This window comes from Lithobates pipiens, unplaced genomic scaffold, assembly GCF_037356315.1.
Source record: "Lithobates pipiens isolate NorthernLeopardFrog02 unplaced genomic scaffold, aLitPip1_a1.2 Scaffold_19, whole genome shotgun sequence".
NCBI lineage: Eukaryota > Metazoa > Chordata > Amphibia > Anura > Ranidae > Lithobates > Lithobates pipiens.
Genome location: NW_027507764.1, coordinates 422,172,848 through 422,197,693, shown reverse-complemented (window position 1 = coordinate 422,197,693; position 24,846 = coordinate 422,172,848). Strand labels below are relative to the sequence as shown.

Sequence of the window (24,846 nt, the reverse complement as noted above, 5' to 3'; positions counted from 1 at the left end):
TAATATTTATTCTGCCCTGGTCAATCACTAAAGGGTTTATGCCAGTGATAGAGGATAACCTATTTGGAGAGAGATTCTAGAAAGGTCCTTGCATCCAAGGTTTTCCTGGTGAGGATTTATGTGTAGCATCGTCTAGTCCTCACCTCCCATGCTGCTACCTGGAGAAGGTGTAGCTCCAGAGATAAACAGAGTACTGGTCAAAAGGTTGTCAAGCTGAGTTTAAAGGTCCACAGCTGGTCTGTGAAAAAGGTCTGAATAGTCCTAACTTGGTCTTTTTGCAGAGACCAGAGATTTCTGGACTGCAGCGTTTACATTAAAGCTCACAAAAAATTCTACAACCAACCTGTGTCAGAGGTCAAAAGACACTAGAAGTCACTATCAATTGGAGGGGGGAGTTTTTCTGCTGCTTTGGTTATCCTGTAACCGTAACCCTCCCTTGGCTTTCAGTGCCCCCCCCCCCTTTTAAATGTTGTTATTAGGCAGCCTTATGATTACAACAGAAGCTTACTTTGGCAGACTGGATAATTGAAGAAGCCAGCAGCACATCGATCACAAGCTGTACCCCGAAAACCACCCCGGCAAGGACACTGTCCAGTCAGTCTGTCACAGTTATGGCTTAATGCTCCAACACCTGTACATTTGCAACCTGAACAAGAAATAATGCATATTAGAATATTAAAATCCATTTGCCAATATGTGTTAAGAGTTTCTTTCCTGAAAGATTATTGGTAGAGTTTCATAATGCATTCCATGTGTTGCTAGTCCCTTGCTACAAACTGTAGAAGTGCACTGAGTGACCTGGGGCCTGGGCCAAAGCTGCTGGTGTACTTGTGAGTATATATGTACTGTAGTTAGTGCAGTAAAAAGGCAAAAAGCATGGATAGGCCAAAGCTGTCATACTACAGCAAGGAATATGGGAAATCAGCAGATGCAGTGTTCTCAGGAATATGAGGATGGGTGGGCAATGCCTGCCACCCTATAGAACCACTGAAAGGCTATAGACAGCATGCAACATTATTATAATATTGTACAGGATCTATATAGTTCCAACAGTTTGCACAAATATAAAGCTGGCTACACATTATACAATTTTCTTATACAACTTTTCTTTAGATTTACCAAAACCATGTAATATGAGGTCAAACCTAAACTCATTAAAATTGTATGCAATCGGGCTGGCCCTTGTACTACATAGTTGAAAGTAAATCTAAATTAAATTGAACAAAAAAAAATGTATAATGTGTAGCCACTTTAAGGCTTAGGGTTACACTGAAATAAAACTTATTTTCTATTGAGAGTTTAACTGCTTGTTGGAAATTTTCTTATTAGAATTGCAGCTATTTCAGAGTACTGCAAATAAGGTGATTACAAACAAGCAGTTAAATCTCCCTGTAGCCAAATGATTTCCTCGACCGTGTAGCCCTAGGCTGGTTGTATATGAATTGAAAATTTGGGCATTTCAGCAGGGACTGGACGAATAGTGATTCATCTATGGCCATTCCTGCTCATCAGAAATTGATTGCTTTCTCTTAAACAGGACCGTTGGAAAAATTTTCATTTGATCAGCAGCTGCAGCACTGATCTATGTATTCTGACAGTGGAGGAGGTCAAAATACAATAGCACAGTGAGGAGGATTGTGTGGATGGGGGAATCTGTTTGATTTTGACCAACTTTAGAGTTGAAGAATCACATATATTTGTATAGAGGCTCCAGATAAGCATACACTCAATCTGTACAGTGTAATCACTTTCCATGTATGTATGTATGTATTTTACTACATTAAAATCATTTCATGTAAATTATGCTAAACTTGATTGCATCATTACATTTTGTTCACAATATCATATGAGTAAACCCTATTTTATTCATTCGTTTTCAGATGTAAGATTGATGTCATGTGTTTACAATAAATCTAAACCAGAATTCAAGCGCATGGTTGTGAACATAGCCGTGAGCCAAAAAATTACAGCCATATTTGATTGACTAGGCCTGTTGGGTAGGTTTTATTGACATGTAATTTCAAAATGAAGTACATTTCTAACAAGCCTAAGCTTCTTTGTTTAATGTTTAATGCTTTCAAGCAAGTCAGGTAAGTTTTTTAAATGACTCTCTATTTTATTCTTTCCCTTGCTGCCCTTTGAGAACTGGGCTAGTATCATCAAGGGTCCTGACAGTTCCTGAGCGTTCTTCTGTGTTCTTCTTAAAGCTGATCTCCAGCTGAGAGCCGCTGCATCCCTAAAGCTGACCATACATCATGGATCGGAATTTGACTGGTTCAGTAGGACCTGGCCGAATTTCGGTCCATTTATGGGTATTGGTGTTGTATAGAAGTCAATCTACCCATCAAATTCTGTATAACCACCCTCCTCAAATGTGTGGATGGGGGAATTGGGTCAGTTTTTTTCACTTAACTTGCTGGGTGAACAAAATACTGACTAATGTATGGGCTGCCTTATTGAAGTGAATTGTTTATTTGGACAAGCTTTTGGAAATCAGCTTTAAATCAGAATGTGGCACTTTGCATAGCAAATTAAATCATATATGGTATTGCTGCTTTTCCTTTTTAATTGGCTAGAAAAGATCAGCAGGAAGCATGCAATTCTATAAGGATGGTGAAAGGTCTATATTTCCCTCTGCTCACATTTTCTCTCACCCATGTTTCTAAAGACTTTATTCGAGAAATGTGCTGGCACTAAATCAGCGAGGCATAGAGAAAAACAAAACAATCAATTTCTTTTTAATACAGTAAGTCCCCTACATATGAATGTTCAACTTGCAAACTTTCAAAGATGTGAACATGTGTTTGCATTCCCAATCCTGTATTGGTACACACACCCAGAATGCTTTCGTTCAACCCAGCCGGCTGAACAAAATAAAACTGACAGATTGGCGTACTAACACATGCAATGGTGGTGCAGCGATCTCCCCTACACACCCCCCCCCCCCCCCCAGAACACACTGATCAGCGCTCGCAGTCATTGTCTGCAAATGCTGATCTTTGTTGGACTTATGAACAAGCTCCCAGAATGGAACTCGTTCTTAAGTAAGGGACCTACTGTACATCTCCCATAGACTAAACAGGCTGCCTACACTTGCAGACTTACAGCACCATGCAACTCAAGCCACATAGTCATGTGGCCCATTCAAGGACTACAGGTGTCAGCGTCCGTGTAAATTAGGTCTTAATCAACCTTGATGTGTTCTTCATTTCTTTCTTCCACTTTAGCACATTTTCAGCATTAATTATAAGAAAAGTTTACCTGAAATTACAACTACATTTTATTATAGCTTGCCTTTTATGCTGCCAGCAGTCTGCGTTAGAGGAAACGATGTAGTAGGTACAGGGTAGAATGGAATTCCTACAAAATAAATAAGAGATTATTATTTGAGAGTGTAATGATTTAGTCAGTGACAATAGTATAAGAAAAGAAACAAAAGTGAATTTTGTGTAAATGACATGTATGAAAGTGTACCTGTCACACAGAGGACAGAATGGAGATGCATTTTGTGGACTGGCAGTACTGTGGTCAGCATACTGTGGTTCAAGTCCTACAAAGGGACTCTTTTCGTGACTTTGGAATATAAGTACCACTGATAAAGGAGCTTATTGAGCTCTTCAGTAATGCTACTAAGCTTTATTTTTGAAGGAAACAGACTGTTTTGATTCTTGAGTTTTAAGTGCATTGTGGTGCGCTTACGTGCATTTACATGCATAGTGCTACAATAAAAAGTGAAGTGAACAGCCTCAGATGATGCGCAGAGATAAAACAAAACTCCCTACATACGTTTTACATGTATATCTGCCGTCTACAGCTTGCTATATTCTTTAGAATTATTATATCATGTTTGAAATTTCACCTTCTCATTCAGCAGTAAAGTCTTGGCTTACACTGGGAGACATCTGATTGGAGGAAAGGCACACACCCCCACTCCACATAAGCAGAGGAACAAAAAAACTTTCAGAGCTGTGCTGTGACAAGACAAGCTCTCTGCTAATTTATAGCAATCTGACTCAATTTCAGCTGCTTTTATCTCCTGTCTAGGTGAACTTTTCAGAAGTTATAATGTGGAGCAGCATAAAGACACAGAACTTAGGCATTTGGGGAGAGATAAGAAAACACTACAGATATATGTGCCCAGGTCAGATTTCATGATTTAGGTTTACATCCACTTTAAGCACATAGCAGTATGCATTTTAATGTAACATGACTGAATGGCTTTGAGCCCTGTCCCTCCCCTTTCGCAATCTAGGTGCTGATAGGTAAGGGGGTTACACCAAGTCAAATTCAGGTATTCATCTTCCGTGCCCATTTGTTTACTTTATTGAATGTTGTGTCTCTTGTAGGAGAAGGAATGCATAGTATTGAACTGTGGTCCAAAGGACATGTTTGCACAAAATCCTAGTACTACTAGTAGGGGTGCATGACTAAAGGAAAGCTGTTCTGACAAAATCTAAAGGATGACCTCCTGTAAAAATGATATTTGCCTGACTGTGAAATAAAGTCCCCAATACTCACCTCTACTTCAATGGTCCTAGGCTTCTCACCAGTGTCAACATCTCTCTACTGTCTTCATCCAGGTGCCGGGCTGTGGCCATTTTTAATGGTTGCCATGGGATGACATCACTCCTGAGCATGTGTAGGAGTTCAGTCCTACCAGCACACAGGATCTGTGCGGCAATGTAAACTGATGCATGCACTGCTCAGTGTACATTCTAAAGAAGATTGAGAGAAGGTAGATAGATTCATTTTAATGCAGAGATGGCATTGCATGTTTGCATGTATCAATGCATGTGTTGGGCCTGGCAGCTACCATTATAAGAAATAGGTTAGGAAGCCAGTATTACTCAAAGAATGCCTTTTACATGTGTTTACTTTGTTTTCTATGATTTCTCAGCTTTCCTAAAGTGTTTTCATCTTTTGTGCAGTTCCCACAACAAAGCATTTTATTTCCTGTTTTAATCTCAATAAACAGCTTTTCAGTCAAATGCATGAACCATGATAGTCTGAAAAATTGACAATACAAAATCTAAATATGCCTGTGACAACCCACTCACTATGTTTCCTTATCTTCATGGTTATGCTTTGCTACTGAAAAAGGCTCTTCAACATAATAAACATACTTTTAAGCTTAAAAGGGTATTTTGTACCACCTTCTTACAAAATGATGACTCACTTAATCTAATTTCAACACTGAAGAAATGGCTGCACTCCAAGATCCATCAAAATTCTTATTTAATAACGAACATCCCAAGTGTTACAGACAGTTCAAATGGTAGACGCGTTTCACACACTAACAGTGCGCTTATTCATTAATGATAGTAGTGTGAAAGTGTTAGTGTGCGAAACGTGTCTACCATTTGAACTGTCTGTAACACTTGGGATGTTCGTTATTAAATAAGAATTTTGATGGATCTTGGAGTCCAGCCATTTCTTCAGTGTTGATCGTATGTGGAGGCGAGCCGAGGCGGGCATCTGTGATATCATTAGGCTTCCTGTCTCACCTGGAGCAGTGAGTTCTTTTGTTTGGATAATCTAATTTCAATGTAGAGTTTACTGAAACCCCGCATCCCAAGATTATCAACACCATATTAATACAATTATTGTAAATGTTTGCAAGAAATATGTAAGGGTGAAAGCAGTGTGCAAAGGGTTAATTCAGAGCTTTCAGTTCTGGCCTCACCCCTTTTAACACTTAATGCGTTATAGATATAACAAGGGGGGAGACAGTGGCTAAAGCTGTTTCCCACAATGAAGGAAAAAATGGACTATCGTGGTACCGATAAACACAAGTAATGCGTTTATCAGTACCGAGATAGTCCATCTTTTCCTTCATTGTGGGAAACAGCTTTAGCCATTGTCCACCCCCCCCCCCATATATAATTTTCGGATGATGGTACCTATTTTCTGTCTATTTTCCACTATGGAAGTTTAACCTTGAGGCTAACTCGACATGTTTTGTTATACATATAAGTTATGTGGATGTGAGCATAGACAATTCCTCTCTGTTTCTATTACATAGTGCAGATCATTGACCAGATCTGATCTGAGTGTGTAGATCTCTCCAACTGTGTATGTTTGCCCTATATTGGTACTATAGGCCCACTAAAGTAAGCAAGCATTTGTCATTTTTCAGAGTTAAGTAGGGACTGGCCAGAGAGAGATCACTTTGATGCAGTTGGCCAGCTTGAACACGTAATGCAATATATGTGAGCCAAAAATCCTTGTTTGCATAGCATTGTATAGCAGTGTAATAAGGGTTAATTTAGAATGTTCAACATTATATTATTAGGCACAAAAGCAAATACAGCACTGCTTTTATAAGAGTCATTCTCATAGCAGAAATAGGAAGGAGGGAGCACCCACAATGCCACATCTGTAATGTATCAAGTGAAAACAAAGAAAATACCAAATAGATATCAACAGGTCGGACGTCGCGATGCACAAGGGCTCAATGTACAAATTATATCATTTCATATGATTTTTATATTGTTTTGAACACTGTTATTGTATTTTTCAATAAAATAAATATTTTTTATACTTTCCTATTTGCTTCCATGCTTTAAAAGTCCGACCTGTTGATATCTATTTGGTATCTTCTTTGTTTTCCCTTCATTCTCATAGAAGAAGGGGCAAATGTGAAATAGGCAGTTGTGCTGCTGGCGATGCATCATAAGCAGCAATATTAGGGCTTGTTAACATATGCTGCAGCCCTTGCCACCGCTCTGAGAAACACATTGAATTGCTTTTCAGAGTGCATTTGAAGTCAACTTCTAACCGCCTGTTTAGCCCTCAAAAGTGCACTGCAATCAGGTGTCTTGCATGATGTTGCAGGGCAGTGTGGCGATGGTCATTGGGTAAAATTGTTGTTGCGTCTGAAAAGCAAAGCATCCTAGTATATGCAAAACACCATCTGGCTGCCTTTGAAGTTTAAGGGGGTGGTAAAACTGCCTCCCAGTCTTCTATTTTTAGTGCTCTCAGCCACAAGTATAAACTAGGCCTTACAGAGCAAAAACTTCAATTCACCATGTGCAGACCCTCTCTCTCTGCCCCTAAATTCTGCAAACTCTTACAATGACAATCAATTCTTCTGTAGCTTGCATATGTAAGTGATCTGAGTTACAACTGACCAAGCTGATATGGAGTTGATGCAATAAAAGTTGTGAAGTTTAGGCCAGAAAGAAAGGACTGCTGAGAATGACCTAGGTCCAATTTGCCTGTTCAGAGGCTAGACCCAGACGCTTGTTCCAGGCACACCACCATAAACACAGGCTTAGTCTGGGGCAGTGGTTCTCAACCCTGTCCTAAAGTACTCCCAACAGGTCATGTTTTGGGAATTTCTCTTAGATAAAATAGCTGTTTAAAATACCAAGCCAATGACTCTGATTTAAAGCACCTGTACAAGATAAAGGAAAACCTGCAAACATGGCCTATTGGGGGTACTTGAGGACAGGGTTGAGGATCACTGGTCTAGGGGATGTCTTTTTTGTAGATTTATTGCAGTGCTTAAACAGGAGAGAGGGATAAGGGTGCAGGAAGCTTCGAAATGCAAAACAAGTGCAGAAGGACAGCTCCCCAAGCTCAAATCCTTTAGCAGCAGCCTCTGCTGGAGCTACAGGGGATAGCCAGCTAATCTTTGATCCTATATGACCAGTCCAAGTTCTTACAGCAACCTATGGCATTAACCCCCAAAAAACACACACATTTGGAGTCTTAGGTACACCTGGAGTCTCTTCAGTGAGAGAAGCCTTCCCCAGCCCAGCTTCCTCCGATGATGCGCTCCAGCAAATATCTTTCAATCCAAGTTCCTTCGGGGGCCTCAACCAAGCACATGCTGAGACCTAACAACAGGTCTCCAGTACACTGACTACCTCCCAGGGGGCAGCAGCCCCAGGAGAATAACACTTCTGAAAAAGCTTTCCAAACATTTATCTTTTTCGCAGCCACCTTCTGGATGCCCCCTCCTATGTCAGATAAATATTCATAACTCAGTGACTGACCCTCCTACTCTTTTTTCTGGAAACTTCTTCCAGCAGCAGACAGGAGCAATCAATCACCTGGATAATCACCAGGAAACCTAGATAAATGTAGAAATTAGATTGCCACTCTAGTGAGTACAGTAAGGGACAAAACATACATTTAGCCTGACTAGGGCAGGGCACTACACATTCAAATAACAGGGCCAGACAAATTTTTAAAGGGTTTGTGAATGAAATTAGTCCACTCAATGATGGCAAGAAAGAATATTCTGACAAATGATTATTCTACAAATGTTTCGAACAAAGCCCTAACTGTGGGGTTGACATATTAAAACTGGAGAGTGCAAAATCTGGTGCAGCTGTGCATGGTAGCCAATCAGCTTTTAACTTCAGCATGTTACATTAAGTTTTGACACAAAAAAAAAAACTGGAAGCTGGTTTCTATGCAGAGCTGCACCAGATTTTGCACTTTCCAGTTTAAGTAAATCAACTCATGTTTATGGCCAGCTAGATCTACCTGTCTTTGGTTAGCCCACAATAACAGTCTCTAATGCTACCAACATTCAGTGCTTTCTGATGGTTTGAATGGAAATTTACGGGATTCTTGGTTGTTTACTATTCAGTGCATAGTAAGTTGCACTTTAGTGGTGAACAAAACAGGTAAACTACAGTATACCATTGTACTGTAGATGAATAAATGGTCCATTATTATGCTCACAATTGTCATTTCACTATTAGAAACCATTGATATATTCTGGCTAGTCATCCTATAGATATCCCAGCATTTTTAACTTACCTGTGCATACTTACAAAAGAGATATAATACATAAGGGACTATTAAGTGCATCGTAGAAAAAATAAATCAACACAATAATTTTAGCCCAATGGAAAAGTCATATCTCCTAAGGGTACAGATTTTCAGATGAGAAAGATTTGTATAATGTATTTGCAACTTTGAGTATGAAATCTATAATTGCCAATAACAATGACATTTTTTGGTGCTGGAAATTATACCTAGAGAATGAGGAAAGACAAGATAGAACAATCTTCTGTTTAAACAGGTGAGGTGCATATTGTATAAAGATTCCTGAAAGCTTAACCCCTGGAACCTAATTCATTGAATGCATCCATCTACCCAAATCCTTATCTAACAGGTAAAAATTGGTACAGTTTTTCAGATATTTCAGGACTGACATATAAAGCCCATCCAGGGAGCCATTTGTGATAACTATGTTTGAAATGTATATGCTTTTCACAAAATGATTTTGGTAGATAGCAGAGACTCTTGGGAACAAATAGAGTTCATGAGGCATGATCTGAGAAAGCTCTCTGGCAAGTGGATTCCAAACAATAGTGTTATAGCTTTGAAGGAGATTTTGAGCACTTGAGACACACATTTTTTGCTTTTGTGATAAAGATTTTAACTAAATGAATACAAGCTGACTACTGTAAGAACCCCTGTCAGTGTGCAGAAATGATGGACTCCTGTTCTCATTTGTGGGGTGACATTATTCTCCGACCAGCTAATCATTAGGCTTAAAACCCGGCACCCAGAAGTAGTCGGGGAGGGATTAATCACACATCCCTGAAACGAGGGAGTGAGTATTTTTGCGAGTTTAATTCCATTTTAATGCTAGTGGCCTACTGCATCATATATGTCATTTATGATTTCTTTAAATACTTACGTAGACAGACCGGATATGCATAGTACCCTTCCGAGCACCTCTCACAGTTAATTCCAGTAAAGTTGGGCTTACAATAACATCTTCCCGATCCTTCTTCACATCCATCTGACTGTTGAGGGTTGCAGCTGCAAGCTAACAATAGCAACATTACACCTTTTGGGGTCTACAATATGTAAATGATGCCAAAAAGAGTGACGGAACCTATACAATATAATCAAATAACCTGAACTACTCCTCTGAATTGTATAGAAAACTCAGCATGCATGGTATCACATGGGATCCAACTCAAAGAGAATAACTAGAATGCTTAGTATATAGTTTGAAGTAGACTGTAATGTATATGTACTCTGAATTCCAGTGACATTGTACAATCAACAATATGCGTAGAGTTTTCTTAAGCCCCATACACACCATCAGATTTTCTGCTGATTTTTGTCATCAGATTTACCAAAACCATATAATATGAGGTCCAACCTTAGGAGTTTCCATTTGTATGCAGTCAGGCAGGCCCTTGCACTACATGGTTTTGGTAAATCTGAAGACAAAAATCAGCAGAAAATCTGATAGTGTGTATGGGGCTTAACAATCTAGTACCTACAACTACTATGGGAAGCTTGTAAAGTTTTCATGTTTGACTAGCTTTCGGCATACCCTTCTTGTATGGTCAAAAAGAAAATGTTACTGTAATGTATGGTGCTTCTAATGGTAACATATGACATTACTGATGGCAAGTACCTTTTTAATGCATAAACATATCTGGTATATTTTAGTGTTGTAATCTATCATATTAAACAAGTTGCAGATTTCAGAAAGAATAGATCTTTAAATATTACAGACTTACGAAAACAGCCATTAGGTGCTTCTTTAGAAACGCCATATGGTCGATAGTATCCCACAGCACATCTCTCACAATTCACACCTGCTGTGTTATGCTGCAAAGTATAAGTAAAAAAATAATATATTCATTATAGGAAATACAGATAGATACTCTTATATACATTGTAGTTTATATATAAGATGCACTTCGTGCAGTACTCAACCAGTGGAAATAGTGGGGGAGACTTACTAAAACTGTAGAGTGCAAAATATGGTGCAGCTCTGCATAGAAACCAATCAGCTTCCAGGTTTTATTGTCAAAGCCTAATTGAACAAGTTGAAGTTAGAACCTGATTGGCTACCATGCACAGCTGCACCAGATTCTGAGTTCTCCAGTCTTATTAAATCTCCCGCAATGTGTGTTTGTTATGAGAACAGGTTTGAATATGTTAGAATGATAAAGTCACCAATTGCATAGAAAATTAACTGACATTTCAGGGCCGTGCAGGGTACTTTACTCATTCAAACATAGTGGCGACTATGTTGACTTGAGAAAAGGAACCTGCCAGCTCCCGATACATTGACTCATTTTGCATGCGACAACTTTTTTCACAATAAATCTACAAAAATAATATTATTGGCCCACTGGTGAGTTTCTACATTTTTCTCAAAAATACCAAATACTGTACATATTACAAGATAACCCTATGTCATCTCTAGATAATTTTTTCGCTTTTAAGCAAATCATAATCTTGATATTGATAATTGTAAGTGTACAGCAGGAGTAAGATATTTCCAGTGCCTAAAAAGCTTTACCTAACCACTCCTTTACAAATGATCCTATCCATCATCACAAGTGATACAGTAAATATAGTCCTGGTATAGCGTTGCTGCCAGTAGAACATCATATGCACAGATGGAACGTGATGTGGAAAGGTAAGCTTTCTTAACCTCTGACTCATTCCCTGGGCAAGAAATGACATGAAGCACTTCATTTTATTATTTGATTATCATATGATATATCAAATTGTGATTTACTTCTAAATACACAACATGATATTGAACATGTTCAACTAAGTTGGCCTTATAAAAGTGATGTTGAAATCTTAAGAATACATTTAGGGCTCATGTCGATGGGTGTTGTTTTGCAGCATTTGATGTGTGCTTGGAACAAGCGTCAATTGCAGGTGAGAAAAATCTAAATGACTTTCAAGGAGCTAGTTTGGCATCTATGTCTGACCTGCATTATGTTGAACTACATTTTTGTTGGGTGTAGCATGTACTATTGATGTGCCTTTCGGATTGGAGGAAAAGCAATTCAAACACAGGCTTTTCTTGTGAAATACTGTATTCTCCATTCTAATGCAGCTGCATGCGTTTCATTGGAAAATGCAGCATTTGACATGAATTCTCATTGACATGAGCCCTTATAGACAGACCATAAAGTGAGAAATACATTTTGTGAATAATATTTACATTAATGGACCCCTAATTTGCCAATATAAATATATATCTCCAGCCACAAATTTGAATACATTTTAAATAGAGGAGGGGAGGGTTAGAATTTTTCTCAAGTTTCAACATACCAGAGAAGGAAGTGTGGCGGAATCTTTTTTTTTTTTGTAGATTAGTGGAAGGCTAAAACCCATAAGCTTTTTAGAGCTTTCTATGCTCCTGTTGCAGAGTTTTGATAAGGCTAACACCAGAAATATCCCCAAAAAGGTTATAACCCTAGCCTCCAACCACTCTGCTCATCAAAAGAGGTCCCCAGAAGAACCAAACGTGAAGTCAAGAAGAGCAAAGGAAACATCATTGTTGCAAGTGTGGATTTCATGCACATGAGGTTCTCCAAAAGCACTAAACCAAATGTAAAGACATATGTATATTCCAAAAACCAAATACAAATAAGGACAATAACAATACAGAAATAAGTACCTGGCAGTTAATGCAAACTCCTCCCCCATTGTACTCGCCATGTATATCTAGACTCGCTTGCTGATAATCTACTTCAGCATCATAATAACAGTCAGAGGCATGTCCATGACAATTGCAGACTACGGAGAGAACACAGTATACAGTTTTAACACTGGAACTTGTTATATTATCCCTGACCATACTTCTTTTATTCTGTAAACCCAACACAACAGTGATAAATTATTAGATGTCTACATACAGCCACATCATGTTCATGCCATGATAAATATTATTTTATGAAATCAGTAATCAGAGAGAACATTACTTGTATGCATGGAAATATCTGCAAAGTGATGATTATACTGGGACTTAGGTGTAGCCTACATGGAATGGAATTTAGATGTAACGTTTGATAACTGTGCTCGAGCATGCCCATTGTTAGAAAAAAAGCAGAAATTCCCTACAAATCTTAAACTTGTGCAGTCACAGAACAGCAGATACTTTGTCTAAATTATATACACAGCCGTCATCATATTTTTATTCTAGTGTGAATTGCCACTCACAGAAATATTTAAAGTTAACCAAGCAAAAAGGATTGGGAGGGTTGGAGAAAGTTCAATATCATTTGACACATTATGGTCCTATAACGAGCATTCCTCTTTACAGCAAGGAATATAATGTAGCTTTACAATGTACTTTACAATGTGCAATAGTAGCCATATAATAACTTTTTCTACAACAGCTTTTTTAGTAATATAAAACATATTGTCTATGCTCTTTTAACATGAAAACCCAAAGCTAATTACATAGTATCCCTGTTCCTCTCACATTCTACAGGAGATGTAAAGCTATATTAAATGGTTAATTTACTAAAATTGCATAGTGAAAAATCTGGTGCAGCTCTGCCTAGAAACCAGTCAGCCTTTTTTGCCAAAGCTTAATCAAGCAAGCTGAATTAGAAGCCAATTTGATACCATGCTCAGCTGCACCAGATTATGCGCTCTTGAGTTTTAGCATATCAACTCCTATGTTTTCTTCTCAACTTTTGAGTAGCTACGCTTTATAAAAATAATGCAGATTTATGAAACAAATAAAACAATAATAATCAGACTCAATAGACACAGTTTAACTTTCCCAGAAATAAATAGAGAAATAAAAATGGTTGTTTGCAGTAGTTCCCTGTCAGTTTTCATAAATTATTTCCTAGTGTTTAATGTTGAACCCTTCATAATATAATATAGTTGATATGCAACTTTGTATTTCTATTGATCTGCACGTCGGCCTGTTACAAAAGTTAGCTTCCTGCCTTGATCACTGGCTTGTGCCTCATTTTAATTCAGCATGATCTAGTCTGAACACTAGAAGGCCTTGTCTACTTCTTTGGCAGTTCTAACACATGGCAGGAATTTGGCATAGATTCCTACATTTCATAATAATCTCTCTGGACAGTATTCTGTCCAGGAAGATTAACCAATTATAAAACATTATCTGCCACTATCAACCCACTATATGAAGTGGTGTGGAACATCTTTTTTTTCGCATATACAACCCTGTTCTTCAGTAGATGTTTCCTTAGAAAAGACACAAGCGTGGTACTAAGCGGGGATACCCCTGTTTCTGGTTATACAGATCTTGACAAATCTAATACCTCAAAGTTTAGGTATTGGGATCCCCAATTGCTGCCATGAAGGGGATATTATTATATTCTGACAATGCTCAGGTTTATTTTTGTGGAGTGCCTTTAAAATGGCCTTTCCTGAACCCATAATCTTTACCAGCTATCTGTACTAGTTCAGAGTCCATGAAAATAACTGTCAAATAAAGGTTTTATAGCCTTCTACAAAATACGAGGGTTCTTCAAAATGTGTCCGCACTTTGTTTTATACGTTTTGCAGCCATCTTCACCACAACTCTTATACTAAACTGCAATGTCAGCCGGCTTGCCAGGCAGACTGGTCACATGACACTCTCAGATATGAACAATTACTACTCCTCCCACCCTCATAGTTTCCAACTAAAATATAAAAGTACGGAAACTTTTTGAAGACCCCTCGTAAATTTTAACTTAACTCTCTGGTAAATGTATTCTACAAATATAGGACATTTTTTAACACTTACGTTCACATTGATTGGCTGTGTCAACACCAGCAGGCCTCCATGGCTTCTGATTATAACCAGGACAGCAGCGGTCACAGATCTCCCCACATGTGTTATGCTGGCACTGACACTGATACCTTCACAAAGGCACATAATGGAAAAAAATAATTATCTCGTACAACACAATTAATTTGGTGAAATATTTTTCTTATGTAAAAGCCAGCTTGTCATTAGAGAAATCAAGGGATTCAATGGCTAAGCTCCTTTTCGGAAATGACTGAAGCCAGAGAAAGCTGGTTAACTTTAAAGCCCCATACACACTATCAGTTTTTCTGCTGAGTTTTTCCTTCAGATTTACCAAAACCATATAATATGAGGTCAAACCTTAGGAGTTTCAATTTGTATGCAATCAGGCAGGCCCTTGTACTACATGGTTTTGGTAAATCTGAAGGAAAAACTCAGCAGAAAAACTGATAGTGTCTATGGGGCTTAAGAGTGAGTCAACAACTGTTGACTCACAAATGTTTGACATTCCCATGATTATCACAATTATTGATATTTATGCACATTACATTTTCAAGAGGAAATTTTTTAACAATATTGTTCAGTCACAACTTCTCTTATATTCCTTTCTGTTGGTTACAAAAATAAATGATTTAGACTCTGGTCATCAAGTGCTTTTCTGCATTTTAGAAACACCTGAAAAAAACTCTCTGACATTATTATCTTTGCACACACCTTAGGACAGGTATAGCACATTGCACTGAGTGTGATGCCAACATGTCTCTCATTACATCTAATGAGGGTTTCCTGGGAGGACAAACCACCAGTACAAATCCATAAGTCTTAGTGTAGATATACAGAATATATACAATATATGAACAGTAATATCTTTCTAAAACATGATGTTGTATCCCCCGTTCTCAACACTAGAGGTCGACCGATATATCGGCCGATATTTGCCGTTTTTTAATTAATCGGCATCGGCCGATTGTGCTGATAAAAAGCCGATTTAGAACTACAGCGGAACTTTGAAATGACTTCTGTATAGAAGTCAGGCCGCGTACACACGCGGGGACTGTTCGCCCAACTTTGTCCGTCAAACAGTTTCGGCAAACAGTCCGCTCAAAATTAGCATGGACGGACATGGCCACACACGACGTACGAACAGTTTGCTGAAACCGTGCGCGATGACGTGAACGGCACGTACGACGGGACGAAAAATACGACGTCCTATACACTGCATTATAACTTTCGGCGTGAAAATCCTTTCTGAGCATGCGCGCAACTTTGTTTGACGAACAAGCCTACACACGCGGGGACTGTCCGCTGAAACAAGGTTTCAGCGGACAGTTTTTCGGAATTTCCGAAGAACCTTGTTCAGCGGACTGTTCGCTGAAACTGTCCGCTGAAAGCCCACACACGAGCGGACTGTCCGCTGAAACTTGGTTTCAGCGGACAGTTTCAGCGAACAGTCCCCGCGTGTGTACGCGGCCTCAGTGTAAGTTGCCATAGAAACGTCTTCCTCCTCTCTGGGCAGGCTGCCAAGAAAAGAACAAAATTATACAATGTTTACACTTGAATGAATGAAGTCATCTCTGTGTGTAGAAGTTCTCAGTTTAACCATTTAAAGACTAAATCTTTTCTTCACTTGTTGCTTACAAGTAAAAATCCTGTATTTTCTGCCAGAAAATCACTTAGACCCCCCAAAAATTATATATATTTTTTTTAGCAGAGATCCTAGGGAATAAAATAGCGGTTGTTGCAATATTTTATGTCACACTGCATTTGCACAGAGGTCTTTCAAATAAATTTTTTGGGGAAAAAAATACACTATTTAAAAAATAAAAGTAACATAAAAACAGTAAAGTTACCCATTTTTTTTTTTTTGTCCAAAAGTTTTGACTACCTGTTTTTATTTAATACATAGGTTTTTTTTTTTATCTAAATCATACATGTAAACTGATTGGAGGTTTGTTTTGTTTAATAAATGTTTAAATGTAAGAAATTTTCTGTTTCACTTATGAAGGCTGCTTTCACACTGGAGCAGGCAGGCGTTGATGGTAAAACGCAAGTTTTAGCGGCTCTTTACCATCATTTTAGCGGTGCTATTTGGCTGCTAGTGGGGCACATATAACCCAGCTAGTGGCCAAGGAAGAGGTTAAATGCGCCCATGAAGCACTGCTGCCAAATCGCATTGCATGTGCTTCGGCAGTGGTGCCCATTCATATCAATGGGCAGGAGTGGTGGAGGAGCGGTGTACACCACTCCAAACGTGCTGCTTGTGGCACTTTTTTTTAAGATCCTGCCAGCGCATCGCCTCAGTGTGAAAGCGCTCTGTCTTTCACACAGACTGTAGGGGAGCCATTTTGCAGGCACTTTACAGGCGCTATTTTTAGCCCAAAAGCGCCTGAAAAACGCCCCAGTGGGAAAGGTGTGTTAGATCAAGGGGGATTAAAAAAAAAATAATATATAAAAAAAGGAAAAAAATAAAGAAATAAAATAAAATCGGCCTAACATATCAGCCCAAAAAAAATCGGCATCATATATCGGCTATCGGCCGCCATGATTTCTAAATATCGGCATCGGCCAGAGAAAAACCCATATCGGTCGACCTCTACTCAACACTGATAAGTTATATGCTCAGAATATAAGGAGTGTCCAATAATTTGTTCATTGTCTTGTCTTGAGTTGAGAACCGTATAGATTCTTAGCTACACTTAGGAATGTGCATAACAAACAAAATTAACAGATTTGATAAAATATATAGTGCGAGATATGTTTTGATTAATAACCATCACTTACAGGTTCTGGTTGCCATCATTTCTCACAGTGCAGACATCAGCATGGCCATGACATACACAGCGACCTCCAATACTGATGTCTTTAATACTGTAGTAGTACTAGAGAAACAAAAACAAAAAAAAACAACATAAGCACATATTTTGCAATGTACACATAATACAACAGACTGGAACACCAAGCATATATTTGGAAACTTTCGAGGATAGGATCACTTTATTTAAAGCTCAACTTCAGAAAAAAATCAATACTTTTCCCAAAGGGGCAGACTAGGCCAAGCTTGTAGTATCATACTCAAAAAGACTTGAGTACTTGAGACGTTTTTTATTTTTAATAAATTTGCAAAGATTTCAAACAAACTTCTTTCACGTTGTCATACTGGTGTATTGTTTGTAGAATTTCAAGGAAAATATTGAGATTAATCTATTTTGGAATAAGGCTGTAACATAACAAAATGTGGAAAAAGTGAAGCGCTGTGAATACTTTCCGGATTCACTGTATGTTGGAGTGCAATAGTGTCTGTTTAGTCTTGGGTAACATTGAGTCACAAACATCCATTATTGCAGGTAACAGTGTTCAAATAGGTTTAACTGGATAAACTTCGGATTCACCATGTTACTATGTACTGCATAAAGCTACATAAGTGCATGGAAAAAAGATCACACAAAAAGAGGCTTAGTTGCTATACACAGGATTCTAAAAATTATTTATGCCAACATAAAATATATGCAGCCATCATTTCCCTCAACCAGAAAGCTCTTGCATATATACTGTGGGTTTGATTTAATAAAACTGGAGAGTGCAAAATCTGGTGCAGCTCTGCATAGAAATCAGCTCAGATTTTTTTTGTCAAAGCATAACTGAACAAGCTGAAGTTAGAAGCTGATTGGCTACCATGCAAAGCTGCAACAGATTTTGCACTTTCCAGTTTTAGTAAATCAACCCCTGTATAGCAGACCCTTCTTCTTACATTTTTGGGGCTCCAGCCAAAAAGACACTCCCTGTCCAAGGGTAACTAACAATGCTTAATTTTTCTAATGTGTGGATAGAGGAGCAACATTGTAACCCTAGCATTACAAGTGTATTAGGACTACAAAACACATCCCCTCTTCTCCAAAACATAGGGAAAAGGTGCTAACAAATAATTGGTGATAAAGGAGAGAGTGCAGAAAGTTATCAGCTCCCAGGATTTCTGTCAGGATTCACAGGTATTTTTTGCACTTATTTAACAGACATAACAACATTTTTAATGGTAAATACGACAAAAGGGAGCAAACAGAAGTAGTTAGATTTAAAGGGTTAGATACCCTTTAATGTTCACAAGATATAGGAATGGATGTGGCAATTGGCAAACTTACCCTGCGTGTTACTGTTGGATCTTTTTCTGCTTTGGATATTAAATGTCCAAGCAGCGTGTTTGTCCTGAGGAAACGCAGCCTTATATTCGTAGCCTTTGTAAATTCTCTTAGTACAGGAGAATCCGTAAAATGTTTAGCACCTGGTCGTCCACTAACTAATCTGACTACCACCTGAAATAGAAACAATCGCATGCTCTCAGCTGTATTCTCTGCATTCCGCCATCTTTTATATTTTATATCATAGAATACATTGCAAAAAATGTACAATAATTTGTAAAAAAAATAAAAAAAATAATAATCTTGAAAATTCACAACAGAGGCAGTAAAATCTTAGCTATTTTCCTATTACATTCTGCTGCATTAAAATCTTGAAAGCCTGCAAGCCTTCTAATGAAAACACACAGAAGGTGTTCCTAAAGCTGTTATTAAACCCAAAAGCAAACATTAATTATATTGCAGCTTATCAATTCTTAGATGCAGGGCTTTTTTTCAGCTGGAACTTGGTGGAATTCTGGCTCAGGCCCTCTGCTCCCTGCCCACCACCATCAGTTGTAAACACAGGCATACAGCTTTTGTGTTTACAAGTGACAGCATGTCTCCCAATGGCTCTCACAGATCTGATTTCCTGAGTGGCCCCCACTGAGTGCAGGATGGGAAAAGGGAGATGCAGGTGTTCAGGGTGCAGTGCAAATTCCGACACCCCATCTGGATGATCTCCCTGCAAGTGAGAAAGACGGAGCAACCTATAGTGTGCGGGGAGGTACTAGAGTGGCTTGGTGCTTCAGCTTAACACAGCAACAAAAGTTGGACATGTGGAATTTGGTGTTTTTAAGGAGGTGGAACAAAAAGGGAGCAGTGAAAGGGGGATGTTGCATACAGAAGTCAGAGCTGAAGAGGGGTGAAATTGAGATGTGGATGGGGGATGCAGAGGTAAGTAGCTGTGGAAGAAGGCTAAACTCAGCACTTTGTATGCAGCACACCCCTGAACTCTGCACTGTGTATGTAGCGTTACAACCAAACTCTGCATGTAGTGCAACCCTGAACTCTGCACTTTATACGTAATGCACTCCTGGTATTTAATGCCCTTTTAAGACCCCCCCATTGTGAAAACTGACCACACCCACTATGTGATGGAGGGTGTGTGTGTGTGTGTGTGGGGGTGAGGGGGGTTTTGGGGGGCAGTGGTTGAGTTCCTGCACCTATTTTCTGAGAAAAAAAAGCCCTGCTTAGATGTGAAAGCTGCATTCATTTTATTTTTATCTGGTCTAGCCAGTAAGTCTGTTTTTTTTTTCAAAAGAATAAGGTCTCCAGCAGAAGGCATCAGTTACAGAGATGAGGCAGTCAATTTAACACTAGCAGTGCCTACAATGATCCGTTTTAATTTATTTTTGTAAAACCATTATCCCAAAAGGAAAAAATAACGGTTTGCTGTAATTGCTTATAAAGCGTGAGTTTTGCTTCAATTTGTTAGTGTCGGAAGAAGACCCCCGGGCGGCGACGAAGAAGAAAGCCGGGCTCCTCCGCTAGTAAAAGAGCTAGCAGAAGATAGCGGAGGAGTCTGGCGAGAAGACACCCCAAGATGGAAGCCCCCCGGAGCAGTGCCATAAACATCTTTAACACTTGTGTGTTGTGTTTTTTTTACATTTTTTTCACAGGTGAATGGGTAGGGGTACATTGTACCCCATACTCATTCACATAGGGTGGGGGGCCGGGATCCGGGGGCCCCCTTATTAAAGGGGGCTCGCGGATTCCGATAAGCCCCCCGCCCGCAGACCCCGACAACCAACGGCCAGGGTTGCCGGGAAGAGGCCCTTGTCCTCATCAACATGGGGACAAGGTGCTTTGGGGTGTGGGGGGCCATGCTGTCCCCCCTTCCCCAAAGCACCCCCCATGTTGAGGGCACGCGGCCTGGTACGGCTCAGGAGGGGGGGGGCGCTCGCTCGTCCCCACCCCCTTTCCTGACCGGCTGGGTAGCGTGCTCGGATAAGGGTCTGATATGGACCTAGAGGGGGACCCCCACGCTGTTTTTTCAGCGTAGGTCTTCCCCTTTAACTCCATACCAGGTGACGGCGGCCAGTGACGCCTCCTTTACTGGTCCCGGCTACCTGGAGATGTGTTCAAAATGAACAGACTTTCCTCCGTGTGTGTGGGCGAGTCCGTTCATTTCAAAAGTACGGCGGATAATCTGGTGGACTAGTCCGTCGCAAAAGTACCGTTTGTGGGCAGGTAGCCTGTTCGGAAAGTCCGGCGGACAGTCCGGCGGTATGTCCGCCAGACTAAGTCCGCCGGATAGTCTGATATGTGTGTACGTGGCATTAGCCTAAATTGATGAAGAAAAATTCATTTTTTATTGGATGTGTTTAGGAGCAGAAAATAAAAAATATTTTTTTTTTCCCAAAATTGTCGGTCGTTCTTTTTTTTATAGTGCAAAAAAAAAAAACGCAGAAGTGATCAAATACCACCAAAAAAAAGCTTGTGGGGAAAAAAGGACATAAATATTATTTGGGTTCAGTGTCGCACAACCACGCAATTGTCAGTTAAAATAACGCAGTGCTGTATTGCAAAAAATGGCCTGGTCAGGAAGGGTGGTAAACCTTCCGGAGTTAAAGTGTTTAAAAATGCAGCATGACGGATATTTTCAAAAAGCACTGTGACGCATCAAGTAACAGCAGGCCCAACTGACACTAATAGATTTTTAGGTACTATTCACATCGGTTGGATAAGTCTTTGACTTCTCAAAGAATGCACCATGCTCTTAATCAAAAGCAGGAAGAGCAATAAAGAAGATTGTGCCTTCCAGGATCTCTGTATATATGGAAAAAAGTTTTAATTCTTTTTACTAGACATTCAAGACACATATTAATCCCAGGAAAGTAAGTGCACTGATGTCAGGACTTGTATTTTCATTAAATGTTTGATCTTCTTGTACCTGATGCTTATCTTGTAACATGCCATCACATCAAAATGACTTTTTTAACCGAAGCAAAAGCAAGCATAAAAATGTTTAATTTATAATTACGAATAGGAAGGGCTGCCAAGTTTTGGCAAGCCTGCCTTACTACCATAAAAATCCATTTATACACTTGGATAGGAAAGAAGTGAGGAGCCTATTATTCCATATATAGCATACTTCACCTCTACCATCTGTTTCTTCACTCCTTATGTGTCTGAGTAACACAAAGCCATATTAAAAGAAAGTCTGCTATTATTCTTTGCATAATGGAGAGGTATTTTTACTCAAAAAAAATGTCCTTTTTTCTGTAATATGGGAATTTAAAAAATACAGGTGCATAGAACGATTCACTTACTGTACACTACTTAAAGAATATTTTCCCTTTTCTATTCAAGACATTCTGCTTGTACAGGTTTCTGAGCTGATTATTACCGTAATAAGGCTTCACATCTTTTCCATAAATGTCCAGGAAGCTCACTTGCCCTTTGGCAGATTGGTTATTATTGAAAAGTTGCAGTTGGTGACAGTTAGCAATTATAAGAGAATGATATTGTTGGGGTTGATTTACTAAAATAGAGGCTGTTAACCTAGCAAAGTGTATGTTCCCAAGGAAAATGTAGTAAATAGGGTAAAATTGGGTTCACTTTGAGTAACAACCATGTGCAAGGGAAATAAAAAAAAGGGAAATAAAAAAAAAAACAGGAATTTACTAGGACATGTGTTGGTAATTAAAGAGAACATAGCTACATCTTATTCACTAACATTCTGCAAATTAACAAATTTGCCTTTCTGGATGCATTACATCCAGAGTCTGAAGGGTTTAAAGTATTATTAAACCCTTGTTTTTTTGTTTTTTTATTAAAATAACAAACATGTCTATCCTTACCTGCTCTGTGCAATGGTTTTGCACAGAGCAGCCCCAATCCTCTTCTTCTGGGTTTCCCCACTGGCAGTCCAGGCCCCTCCTCTTGGGTGAGTGCCCCCCACAGAAAGCCGCTTACCATGGGGACATTTGTACGTGCTCACTCCTGAGTCCCGCTGCTGCGTCCATAGACGCAGACAGTGGGACTCAGCCCCGCCCCCTGCTCCTGTGTTACAGCTTTTGATTGACAGCAGTGGGGGCTTCATAATTGTTGGCCAACATTTGTGTGACCATGTGTATGTAAAACAGATGGAGCAAACAACCTTCTAACAAAAACCCACGGTTTTGTTGTTGGAAAGTCCTATCGTGTGTACGGGGCATTAGGCTGGGTTCACAATAGTGTTAATTGGATGGTTCCTTACATCCAATTGGCAATAGCAGGAGATTTTGACTGGCTCCCTATGGAGCCGGTTTACATATCTCCACTGCGGCTCCGGTGCAAATTTGCACAGGAAACCTGTGCAGCTTTTGGTCTGTTTCAGGACAAAATTCAGCCAAAAATTCAGTCTGAAATCGTACCTGAAAAGGTGAAGGAGGACACACCGGACCCCTGCTGTGAGCCACATGCAAAGATAGTGTGAACCCAGCCTAAGGTATAACTAAAGGAAAAACCTCTTTTTAGTTTGGGATAGAATGGAGAGAGATTAGAAGGTTTGTCAGTTTTTACTGCTGTTTGTGCCCCCGTTTGGGGATTCACCCTCGGGACCCTCTGATCAACTCCTGCTGTGTAAAATCACAGCGAGAGCAAAACAGCAAGACCCGGAAGTGCAGAATTACATATATATATATGTGTGATTCACATATATATATATATATATATATATATATATATATATATATATATATATATATGTGTGATTCTGCACAGCTTGTCTGCCCTGTAGCAGTAAATCTGCTATGGGGCGGTCGGCAAGTAGTTAAAGTACAACTAAAGGCAAAACTTTTTTTAGTTTTGGATGGAGGGGAGAGGGGTTAGAACATCTGTCAGTTTGTGTTGATAAGTGTTTATTAGGGGAACAAATGTTATTATTCTCTACCTGCGCAGTTGGATGAAAAGTGTAAATGTAAAAGAAATGTATATATACATTTTAAATAGAGCTGCCCGTTCCAAAGTTGTAAAAACCATTACAATGAAAAATATGTGTGTGGTAAACCACGCTCCCTATGGGCTGATACCTTAATATATAAGTGGAAACAGTGGAAAAATAAAACTGTAATAACCACCAGATTCACTCCAATGGAACGTTGATCAAACAATTAATAATAAGTTTACATGAAACTGTCATCAAACACATAATATCATCAACTTAGTAAAAGTCACAAAACAATAGTGTCCAAATAACCAAAATGATGTAGTGTAGTGATGGACGAACTTCCGACGGGACGTTTCGCGAACGCGAAACGCGAACGGCCACAAACGTTCGCGAAAACGACCGTTCGCCGCGGGCTCCATTGACTTCAATGGGAGGCGAATTTCGCAAACCTTTAGGTCGAATTTGCGGCCACGGGGTAATTATTAGGGGGTAGCACGTAGTCCCACCACCTGGACAATAGCATAATACATGTATGAGGTGAATTTGGGATCGATAACTACAAGCATTTTTTTTTTATTTGGGAAATTGTTCTGACAATTCAGGACTATGGAGCTAATGAAGGCAATGGAGGAGAGGGAAGGTCAGGGACCAGGGTAGGCAAACAAGAGGGTGCAGGAGATACAGAGCACTGACAGCAGCACCGTAATACAGAGCACTGACATCAGCACCGTGACATACAGCGCTGACAGCAGCTCCGTGACATACAGCGCTGACAGCAGCTCCGTGACATACAGCGCTGACAGCAGCTCCGTGACATACAGCGCTGACAGCAGCTCCGTGACATACAGCGCTGACAGCAGCTCCGTGACATACAGCGCTGACAGCAGCACCGTGACATACAGCGCTGACAGCAGCTCCGTGACATACAGCGCTGACAGCAGCTCCGTGACATACAGCGCTGACAGCAGCTCCGTGACATACAGCACTGACAGCAGCTCCGTGACATACAGCGCTGACAGCAGCTCCGTGACATACAGCGCTGACAGCAGCACCGTGACATACAGCGCTGACAGCAGCTCCGTGACATACAGCGCTGACAGCAGCTCCGTGACATACAGCGCTGACAGCAGCTCCGTGACATACAGCACTGACAGCAGCTCCGTGACATACAGCGCTGACAGCAGCTCCGTGACATACAGCGCTGACAGCAGCACCGTGACATACAGCGCTGACAGCAGCTCCGTGACATACAGCGCTGACAGCAGCTCCGTGACATACAGCGCTGA

The 24,846-nt window shown here is 39.8% G+C and overlaps 1 protein-coding gene across 2 annotated transcripts in view; it reads right to left on the bottom strand.

Annotated features, from left to right (window-relative positions):
- The window catches only part of LAMA3 (laminin subunit alpha 3), a 247,697-nt gene that overhangs the window by 180,092 nt on the left and 42,759 nt on the right, over positions 1-24,846 (bottom strand). For both annotated transcript variants that reach the window (XM_077492578.1, XM_077492579.1), the window contains exons 5-12: positions 18,652-18,822; positions 17,297-17,394; positions 14,513-14,628; positions 12,416-12,534; positions 10,506-10,596; positions 9,665-9,796; positions 3,295-3,360; positions 509-646 (exon numbers count right to left, since the gene is read on the bottom strand). In XM_077492578.1, the coding sequence (XP_077348704.1) occupies positions 509-646; positions 3,295-3,360; positions 9,665-9,796; positions 10,506-10,596; positions 12,416-12,534; positions 14,513-14,628; positions 17,297-17,394; positions 18,652-18,822 (931 nt within the window). The remainder of the gene's footprint in view (positions 1-508; positions 647-3,294; positions 3,361-9,664; positions 9,797-10,505; positions 10,597-12,415; positions 12,535-14,512; positions 14,629-17,296; positions 17,395-18,651; positions 18,823-24,846) is intronic.